Source organism: Tinamus guttatus, unplaced genomic scaffold (genome assembly GCF_059628265.1).
Source record: "Tinamus guttatus ecotype Peru unplaced genomic scaffold, ASM5962826v1 Tinamus_guttatus_pri_ptg000383l, whole genome shotgun sequence".
NCBI lineage: Eukaryota > Metazoa > Chordata > Aves > Tinamiformes > Tinamidae > Tinamus > Tinamus guttatus.
In genome coordinates, this window is record NW_028288917.1 from 6810767 (window position 1) to 6822017 (window position 11251).

The window sequence follows — 11251 nt, forward strand, 5'->3', positions numbered from 1 at the left end:
ACATAGCTTGGAAGCAGCTTCTAATGCTAGCATCCTAATCCACAGAGGTACCACTGATCCATTTCCATGGGAATCAGAAAGCATAGAAAATAGAAATGTTAGAATTAATCTCAAATAAAATACTTTTGGCAAGTGAGAGCTCCTGTCTGGGGAAATGTCATCACTTGTAACATAGCAATACCAAAAAAAAGGGCAGGGTATTTGAAGAAATGACTCTGATTAAAGACTATCATTAACAGCAAAAGCAGAAATATGTCGAGTGAAAAATGTCAGACAGGATTTAGTGGAAAAAAAGGAGGAAATCTGAATACTCTTTTGTTGAAGAATCGGGTGAAAAAAGATTCAAATCCATGAATTCCAAAGGAAAAATTCATAATGTTAGGCCTCATTTAACCTAATGTTTCTAGAGAGTTTCCCACTGCTCTTTTAGGTTGTAAATAACTCTTCAGAGATACTGAGAAAAAGGAAACATTGAAAGCTGGTGAACCTCTGGAAACTCGATTTCAAGGGACAAATTGGTGTGATTAGAATTCATTTAACTTTTATTGCAAGTATTGATATAATGTGTAGTTTGAAATGTGATCTTAATTAACTCTACTTCCAGCTATGTTAAAAAAATAAAAGTATGAAATACAATTAGTTCTGGTCAAATTCCAAGTAAGTACTTATAGCTTGGTTTAATGAAAACAGTATTTACCTATGTTACAGAGATGTTCAAGTCACAAGGGCTTTTTCTGGGGCATATGAGGGCTGAAGAATTTTAAATTTTGATGAAGAAGTCCTATGTTAAAAGCTATAAATTATAATACTAATATTTTTGCTAATCTCTTTTTGCTACTGGCTTTCAGGTAGGCAGCATGTAATCTTAATACAAAAATTAAGTTATAGTAGGCGACAGTTATATATGAATATTCATGAAGAATCAGAATAATTGAAGCCTTATTCAGAAAACAGGACTCATTCCTTTCTGCAGCTAATCTGGGAAAAAAATGTATGAAGGAGAGTTCAGCTCAGAAAACTATATCCATTTCACACTCCCACCTGGACTTCGAGAGCAATTAGTTTTGAAGTTATGAGTCAATGAGCAGGGCAGCACACTGGGGAAGGGAGGCTTCGCTCTCTTCTGAGCAGTGATTCAGTTCTTGTGAATGCATTAGTAAGCTAGGTGTGGTCAATATGCTGGGAAAATTTTGGATTTTTTTTACTGGTGGAAATTCTGAAAAGTTTTTTTTCTTTCCAATATAGATGAAAATGTGAAAATGTTTTAAATGGTCTTGAAATCAAAATGCATTATTTTGGTTATATGAAGTAATGCAGAGCAGATACTTCTAATCTGTTTGATTAGAAGACGTTTATCCTGGAGCAGAAAATAGGAGCTCTTACACTGATTTCCACAAAACAGAGGACAGCTAGTGAAATGCAGTTTAATTTTTACTAAAAGTCATCCAAAATGAAATATTTGGTCAGAAATCACAGCATACCAGTTCTAGGCAGAATTTCCTATAATGAAACTTTTCATTTTAATTTTCAAGTAACAGATTAGAGAATTTAAGAGAAATCAAACTGTTTTGCAGATTTTTGTTTTCTTTTACAATTATTTTTCATTGAAAAATCCTTTTGGCGGAAAATCCCCAGTCAGTTCTCTCTTGGCACAAGGAGTGAAACCTGTCCTGGGGAAGGGTATCCAGAGCCAAACTGCTGTACTGCCAGGTCTGTGCATCTCCCTACCACCACCACTGACCTTTGAGATAAGGAGTCCTTATTGCAAAGCCTTGTAACCCCTGGAACCTCTCATATGCAGATATGAACACTCAGCCACTTCTCTTCCTGGTAGGGATTGTTCTAGGGAAAAACAAGAGGGAATAGCATCTGCGTGAGGGTTATCCCTCTTGAACAGGTAATTATCAATGCCTGGAGGGAGTTTTTAAATCTTCAAGTTAAAATTGCATAGGAACAGTAGTGCATAAATGGGAACTGTGAGTCAGACTGTATGTACCATTGCTGAAGGCACAATATAAATTTATTCTGTGATCATCATTTATACATTATATTTCATTTCATTGCAAGATGAAAGGTGCAAAAGAATTGGGTACTTAACTGACTGACTCTTTGAAGTTGATTTTATGGTGTGTCATTTCAGAAAGACTACATATGTCATGATTATAAACTGTCTGTTTTCATTTTATATATTTTTTCTCCCTGCCCTCCTCTTTAGTGGGAGATAGCATTTGTTCTGCTGCTGTAAGTGTTTTACCATTCTTATTATAGCTTTTGTGCACTTATATTTGGAAAGGGCAGGTATTTATATGATGATTTTATATAAAAAGTTTGCTTGCTATGCCTGTATAAATAAATACTTTTAGTCTAGAATTAATGAAAAAACAGTATTCTTTTTCCTATCATAGGAGGAATGACTCTATGTTTCATAACAGTCTGGAGTACCTCGTTTATTTTCAAAGTGGATTAAAGACTTAATTAAGTTTGTCAAAAGGATAGTATATACGTGAATATTCTCTTATTATTATAGTTGAAACACTGTTATTTCTTCTGTACATTATCTCTCACTAGTTGCAGAGAGATTTAAACCAGTGTCTTAATTAGCAAAGGTTGCAGACCCTCCAGAGGGTGGCTTAGACTTATGAAAAAATTTTAACATTGAGAACTCTTCAGAAAGCTTTATATTAGTTCAGAGGCAGCTGTGATTCACAGCACAATAAAGATAAACTGACCTTTTAAAGGCAAATATGTCTTGCTGATTGCTCTACAGAGCTAAATGAACAAAGGTCTAACCAAGATGTTACATAACCATCTCTTTTCTGAGCCTTGGCTGAGCCTGTAAGAGGGTATGTAGGCCAAGTAGATAATTACCCTTTGAACTTAACATGTTGTGAATGCTTATATATTGTCAGCACATTCTGCTGTCAGCACCCCCACTACAATTTTTCACAGACACAAATATGGATTTGCCTAGTTTGTTCTTTCATTGTCTTTAGAAGTGGTGAAGAAAATGTCATATGATCAGGAAAGTAGGCAAGATTTGGAAAAACTAAGAATAATTAATTAACCTTATAAAAATAATAAATTTTATAACCGGCAAAGAAACAGGAATAGCAATTACAAAAACAATATCCTCATCTTTAACCATAAGCAGACATGATTCTTTTAAATTTTTAGAAAAAAATATAGGGATTCTTGGCAGCTGCTTTTACTCAAGGGTGGTGGGCTGCCTGAGATGGTGCTTGACGAGGCCTCACTAAGACAGCACATAGTACACAGTACATAGTCTAATAACTTGCATTCATGCTTCAGATGTTGCAGACACGGGCACATTCCTGCGTGTCTCTGAGGGGTGATAACCAGGCAAACAATGTCTAGTAAAGAACTGTTAATCCCACCTCATTCCTCCTCTTTTTCATTTTTGACATTCTTTAAGCAGAGTAGTCCTGATTGAAAATCTTTGGAGGGAAACAGCCTTCACACTCTGGGAATATTTTCCCTCTGTTTAGGTTCCTGAGTTCTGTGATTCAGGTATAAGGCTGAGTTTAATGCCTAAGGCTAAATGCTCTGGTAAGTGTGCTCTGAACACCTTGGGCTGAGCACCGTGCACAGGGGACAGCATGTGCGTGGTGATACTCTTCCTTGGTCCTTGGCCAGGCAGTGAGAGACATGCGTTTAATGCCCTTTTAAGCCTGCTGTGATTGAAACTTCTCTCTTTCCTCCAAAAGAATTAGACCCTTTCCCTGTGAGCTACCAAAGGCAAGTGCATTGAGACAGCATTTTCCATCCTGCTTGTGAGACTGGAGTAGTGTGCACTCAGGAACACAAAAATCATAAGAAAAAATCAGAGAGGAAAGAGTAAGAGCCTGTAGCTCCTATCAGCTAAGCTGTGGAAGGGCAGGCATATCCTTCCACACAGTTTCTTCCACAGAAAGAGTTACACGTGTCAGAACATGTTGCTCGATTGAAACAACCCATGGTAAACCCAGCCCTCATGTTCTCAGATGAACCCAGACTAAGTCACTCAGCTCCTGCACAGAGGCAGAGCTGTGAGATACCCGGAAAAAAAGACAACTTCTGTTTCGGGACCTGTAGGATTGTTATTTCGGCAGGAGGGATGCAGGACTGTGCTTGTGTGCTATATTTTCACAGAAGTACTTCTTTTAAAGTCTTTTGTAAATCTAGCCAGAAATGACTTTGTTAAGCAAGTCATTGTAAAATCAGGCCTCCACATACCCAAATAATAGACTGTAGTTGAGGGCTTTTACATGAGAAAAGCGTTATGAAAGCAGACTTCAGAAGACTTTAGCTTTTCTTCCCATCTTAAGCCCCTATTGACTTTTTTTTCGTTATTAATCAGTCAAGTCCCTCTTTGCCTCTCACTTTTCTTTCCATTAGGCCTCGCAAAGTAATCAGTATTAAGAGTGTCTGTCAAAAAAAAAAAAAAGATAATTTTCCTTCTCTATGAAGGCTGTTATACATGATGGTGTTCAGGAGTTCTCAGTATGAAAATAAGATACTACCAAAATAAAGAAAGCAAATTAATGTCAAAGCAAATTAATGTCTTGGATAAAAAAAACAAAAAAAAAACAAAAAAAAACATTATTTGTGTTAGGTCTAGGGAGGGACTTGTGACCCAATACTCAAGAGACAAGAGAAGGCAGAATCAAGACTCAGAGAGACATTTCAGGGGAATGTGGAGATAATAAGGAAGAAAAACCAGGACCAGATAACACAATAAAAGTGCATTTTTCATTGAGTGGCTCTCTATGCAATTTGAGAGAAACAGCTTTTGCATTCAGAGGTGTCTACCTGACTGGTGATGTATTCCTTCCTACAAGCAGTGGACAACTCTTCCTGGGAGCTTAGAAAGTAAACAGAAAATGATTAATACATTATCTCCTCTCTTTGTGATTAACCTTTATTATTCTTCCTGGAAAACGGGTATGCCATATTTTAGTGAGGCAAAAAGTAATTCATTTCTAGAGTTCACTTCCATGAAATGAACCTTGCCAAGATGTCCCTGGATGCTGCTAGAACTTCGTGACTCGTTGAGAATCACCCAGCCTCAGCAGCTGCAGGATGCTGGGTTGGGGTATGAGGTGTTTATCTCTCACTGAGTCTGTAAAACACCTCCTGTCACTTGCAAGGTGACACAGAGGTCCATCATTAGCTGCACTGGTGACTATCCTGGTTTCTTCTAGCCTTTTTTTTCCCCACATTCCTAAAATACCAAAGCCCCAATATATTCAGAGGCACTTAGTCTAAAATATGATGTCTCTATTTCTCTTTGAATATTAAAACCTCACAACCAATGGTTTTAGTATGGACTGCTGAAGTCTGACTTATATATTTGCCCGTGTTGTCAGTAAAACCTTGTTGAAATTGGTGTGATTTGGTTCTATGCTGCTGCATCCATCAAACTTCATTACTCAGATGCATATCATATCATACTAAAAGCACTGGAAAATTACCAAGATGTAAAATTGCTTTCTACATGTACTAATTACTGTTATATGGCATTTTTCGGTTAAATGCCTCTATGATTTATGTCTCTGAAATTTAAGACTAAGGAGAGCGCTTTTGGGGAGTTTTAAGAAGACAGAAATTCAAAGTGGTGGAAATAAGACTACAATTTTAAATAATTTAGTGTGCATTATTTGCTATAGGTGTATATCAGCTGTGGTTTTCACTTCATCTTGCTGGAATTTTGACTCGAGCTGTTTCTTTCAAATTAATAAATGATTTCTTCTTCACCTGCTCTTTTTATTTTGGATATATGGTAAAACAGAAAACAGTCTATGCTTTGAAGTATATTTTCATGCAGAAAAGGACTAATAAGGGTACAAATCCTGTTGAAAGTAAATAGGAGGTCACTGTCTCACTACTCTTTGCGGAGTTGAGAGTATTGCTTTTGTTATTACAATTTGTGATGTTTTATACTGAAATTGAACTGACAACTAATGTTTTTCTTGTTTTTAACCTCACGCTCTCTCCAACCTGTGGCATCTTGGCTTGGCAGCCCGGTCATCCCATAGTGCCTATTCCAGAAAACGAAACGCTCAGTTCTGAAGAGGTAATTTGTTGACATTGAGAGGGTATAAGCATTTGCATGCCAGCTGACATTGTCTTTTATTTGCATAGTGTGTGTAGTGTTGATGAACAAAAATATACTGAGCTGCCAGATCTGCTTTTGATACAGTGCATGGACTAGAAAAGCATTATTCTTTAAGACTAATGAAAAAAAGAAAAAAAAAAAAAAAAACAGTGTTGTTTTGGAAACTGTCCAGTTTCCCTGAATTTGAGGAAACACATTGTGCAAATGAGGCTTCTGGTGTTGTTTTCTGAAATATTGGGGATTTTAACAGACGGTGTTTGGTTATTATGTAGTCATCCTCATTTAAATCTCACATTCCACATTTTGCAGCCACTGGCATAGCTTCAATCTGAACTACTGAGCACAGCAACTACCAGAAGGACATAAGCTAATAAATTACTGAGAATTTCATAAAGGGGTATTGAAAAAACATAAAGCAACACACATTAAGAGAGCATTTGCCCAGTGTCAAAATTCAGTATCAGTTTTATTGGACTTAGAAGATAGATTGAATCTTCTTGAAGTCTCAATTCAGTAGCCAGTTTCCTACATCTTTTATTTCTCTAAGTCCTGGACCAAAAAGGTTACCATCTTAGATAATTCACTCAGTATGAGCTAAAGCTGTCTGCTATAGGTTACTAATTTTCTTTTGAGACCGAGCATATAAAAATTTAAAAAGTTCTACTAGCACATACAAGTCTTTTTACTACCAGGTCATGAAGATTAATTTGAATTATTGTTTTAATGTTGAAATAAGAATATGTAACTCAATTAGCTATCATTTCCTCTGTGGTAGGCTTTGAAATGTAATAGAAAATCTTTAATTAAAATACTTTTTTTTTTCAGAATTATTTTAGAAATTCACATCAGAAGCTATATCTTACTACCAATAATAACAGGATATGTTCTCTTACAATGGAAGAATGAATTTTTATTACTAACACCTCCATGTGCTATCAGACCCATTTTCATAATTATTTCACAAGTTTAGGTTTAAAAATATAAGTTATGAGTTTAAAAATATAAATAAGAACTTTTATGAATGATAATTGCATTTCCATTAATACAGTTTATTTTTCATTTACCATTTTAAAATTATAGTCTAGTCTAGCTAAGAGCAACAAAATGAGTACATAAATAAGTGGGTGCTTGCCAATAATTACTACCAAATGCGTGACTTGTTTTGAAAAGTACTGAGGAAATTTTGAAAGACTTTCATGTGTTAGAGACAGAGGGTTTGCCTGGCTTTTTGCCTGGTTGGCAGACCCTGGCAGCTTATCCTTAAAATTCATCTAGGTTTCTGCTGAAAAATAAAAAAGGTTAGGAAGAAAAAAAGAAGGCGGACACCTGGTTTTCCAGTGGATCAGTGGACCACTGCTCTACACTAGGAGAATATGAGATATGAATATGACCTCTTATTTTCATGCACATCCCCAGTCTCTATGGGCAGAGAATCAATGACTCCGAGCTCTCCTCTTTATATGAATTTTTCCCCCAACCTTCTGCCCTCTTCCCTCATCCCTGCCTTTGACTTTTCTGCTTGTTTGCAGTGGTACAAACTGAAACACAGGAAAACCCACTAGAACACAAGAAAATCCGTCTTCCCTGTGGGGGTGGCTGAGTGCTGGAACAGGTTGCCCAGAGAGGTTATGGCATCTCCATCCTTGGAGATATTCAAAATTCAACTGGATGGGGTCCTGAGCAACCTCCTCAATGTGACCCTCCTTGAGTAGGCTTGTTGGACTAGGTGACCTCCAGCTGTCCCTTCCAACCTCAGCTATTCTGTGATCCTGTGTTTTTCCCTTCCATCTTCTCCTGAGAGCAACTCCTCAATTCACTCGAAAAGAATTGTTGTTAAAATAAGCACCAAGGTGCCTTCACAAAATAAATCAGAGAATTAACAACTCGTCATTGCTGAGATTCTCAGAGAAACAGTTTGTTATTCCCACTTTTTCATAAGGTTTCTGAAATACTACTGCAATAATGATATATCTAGCATATCACTTCTGTTGATGCAGCTGTTTTTCCTATTTTAATAATAAGATAGAGGAAAGTATATCCATGTTTCTCATCCTTCTTGGCAAACAATATATTGAGAGAGAAATTTGCAGGCCCAGTGGAAAGATTTTTATTATTATTATTTGCTCTTTTAAACAGCAAAACACAAAATTTCACCACAGAATTGTTAAGACTAGTTCAGATAATGGTGTGACTCATAATGAAATACCGAAGTCAGATGACCAGGCCTGAGATGTTATTTAAAATGTGCGGTTTTGTCATGTACCAGAATGATGATGGTGACAATGAAAGTCGGAAATTCTTCTGGTCAGAGATCAGTGTGGGCTGTTCCAAGGCAGCTTAAATGTATGGAGCTAGTTCTAAAAGTTTCTAATAATTTTAAACAATCTACTTGAACAAAATTCTATGAACTCCTTTATTTAAAAGGTTAAATATACGCTGACCAGCAGTAGAACAAGGAGTAATGGGTATAAATTGTAACACAGGAAGCTCCGTCTCCATATGAGGAAGAACTTCTTTACTGTAAGGGTAACAGAGCCCTGGAACAGGCTGCCCAAAGAGGTTATGCAGTTTCCTTCTCTTGAGATTTTCCAAACCCTCCTGGATGCCGCCCTGTGCCACGTGCTCTAGGTGTCCCTGCTGGAGCAGGGGGGTTGGACTAGATGATCTCTAGAGGTCCCTTCCAACCTCAACCATTTGTGATTCTGTGATGCTTGTAACATTTCTACTCAGAAACTCTATTTCTTGTAGGTAATTCTCTAATCTGTAGAGTAAACATCTCTGGTAAAATTATGGTTACGTTTTTGAAAAGCAAAGACTATCAAGTGGAATGAAGACTTGGGCTGTTACCAATTCTGTTCATATTTCCCTATATTAGAATCTTATTAGGTGATGGCTATTCATAACTTACTATAGTTTTAGCAAAATAGTGAGTTTAAAAAAACAACAAAAAAGTGATGGTTAGCACTTAGTACAGACGACAAAGCTGAGTATCTGTGATGGAAGCCCTGGGCCTTGTTATTAATACACACTCTATATCCAGATATGATATAGAGTACCTATATCTATATATTCTATACTCTCTATATTCTATATATCCATACCCAAACATGGGTATTCTATGCTCCAATCTACGTGTGGACACAGAAGGTGAATTGTGTCAGGCTCAGCACAAATTGGTCTCAAGAGATGACACGTTTTTTGTTTTCTTTTTAACAAATCAGAAGGTGTCTTCCCCACTGAACTTCTCAAAATATTTGAATAGAATATGTTATCTATTTTTCCTTGCTTTTTTAAAAAAATCTCATTTTTAGCATCATGACATGGTGGGAGGGGCATCACGGTGGCCCTGTTGAGACTCAAAATGACCTTCCGTGTCAAGGGAGTGACAAGGAAGGGACAAGCACATCTTGAGACCAACCCCTTTTGCTCATTTCCAGTAAAAAAGGAGTGAGCAAAGACATACATTTCCTGCGAGACCAGTTGCCAGAGAAAGAAGTATGTATCTCATACCCATACCAGGAAGATAAATTAGTCATTTTGGATATTGTGAACGGAGACTTTATTCAACATTCATTCAACATTTGACATTCCATCTTGGAGACAGGCAGGAGAACAGCATGGAGCCAGGAGCAACTCAAAACATGTGGGAAACATTTTTTTTTAGCTGTCCTAAAAGTGATATCTTCTTTGGAATGTTCTGTTGAGCTGTCTCTGAAGAACCACTACAACACCCTGTTTTCATTTTTATCTAGTTAGTTCTCCAAAACTGTGAGTTATGCTGTTTTCCCTGTTCAGCTCAGTGAAGAAAATGGAGTACAACTTCAAAAAGAACCTTTCAGGAACTTGTACTGTCCCTTGCTACTTAGGAACATATACGGATTGTAACAATTAATTACACTGAATTTACAGTTCATGGGTATACATAAACCTGCAAAGCTCCTCCTAATTTGGAGTATCCTTTATTAATAGCATGTTTGAATGCTGAACTGGCAAGGCCAACATTACTCTTTGTGGTATAATGAGAACTGTACTGAGAAACTGTCATACAGTTTCTGCCCTCACCAGTAGGTTCTTCTTTATCTATCTTTAGGTTCTTCTTTATCTATGTATCTTTATCTTGTAAACTCATACTTAACTTATCCTCCCCTAGTGCTCTTCTCTCAGAGCTAAAGACGGTAAGAAAAATTTAGTATGATTAATACAATTCTAAAATAACAAATTCATAGGCAGATTCTCTGTGACAAGTATGCATTCCCTTGCCCTTTTTGAAGGAGGAAGAGAGAGGCAAGAAGGGAAGATGTTGCTAGTTTCTATATACTAATTTATATTTATATATACTTTATATATATATATAAATATATATTTATATATATTGTTTTCCTCACAGAGAAACATTCAATATTCTGTTCTTCATGTAACTTCAGCTTCTTTCTATGATAGCACAAACCAAATCTTATTTGCCACTTTCCTGCGATATCAGGGAAACAAAAATACATTTTTTTTCCTTCACATGAAACTCCTCTCTGCAATGACTTTGAGAAGATCTAGGTGATACTTCTCCAGTAAAACCAAATTGAGAGATACATCAGTAATTTCTGAAAGTTATTGTCTTTCTTTAAAATAAACCTCATACTTTCCATGGTTATGTTGTGCAAATGACATTATAATTACTCCTGGATCTGTACTGAGTCAGGATGTTTAGAGAAAATATAGAGCATGTGTCCCTGTAGAGTCACAGAAAGCTCTTGCATGCAGGTGCTAAGTGTATGTGCTCACTGCCTTTATTCATATATAACTTGCAAAGTCCCAAGTCTATTGTACAATTCCTTTAGGTTCACATAATCTTTTGCTGCATCTATTACTCTGTCTTATCTGTTTGTTATTCCTAAAAGATCTGCAATAATTATTTGAGTCCTGGCATCTTTTCATGGAAGGTAAACATTCATAAAAAAACCCCAAGAGAAAATGCTGATTCATTGACTTCAGTAAAGACAATTGCATGGAGAGTCTTTTATGTAAATTTGTGAGACTTTTATTGCAAAAGCCCTACTTTCTGATAAAGAGAAACAATTAAGATAACCTGCACCACTGTAATCAACTTTAATAGCAAAAGCTCTTGAAATTATAAATTCTATG

At 36.5% G+C, this 11251-nt stretch overlaps 1 protein-coding gene across 1 annotated transcript in view; it reads left to right on the top strand.

Moving 5' to 3' along the window:
• MLIP (muscular LMNA interacting protein) overlaps window positions 1-6215 on the top strand; it is a 56551-nt gene extending 50336 nt beyond the window's left edge. Inside the window, exon 14 of the mRNA XM_088530544.1 lies at window positions 6020-6215. Coding sequence (XP_088386670.1) covers window positions 6020-6085 — 66 coding nt within the window. The 3' untranslated portion in view covers window positions 6086-6215. The remainder of the gene's footprint in view (window positions 1-6019) is intronic.
• Window positions 6216-11251: the final 5036 nt, after the last annotated feature.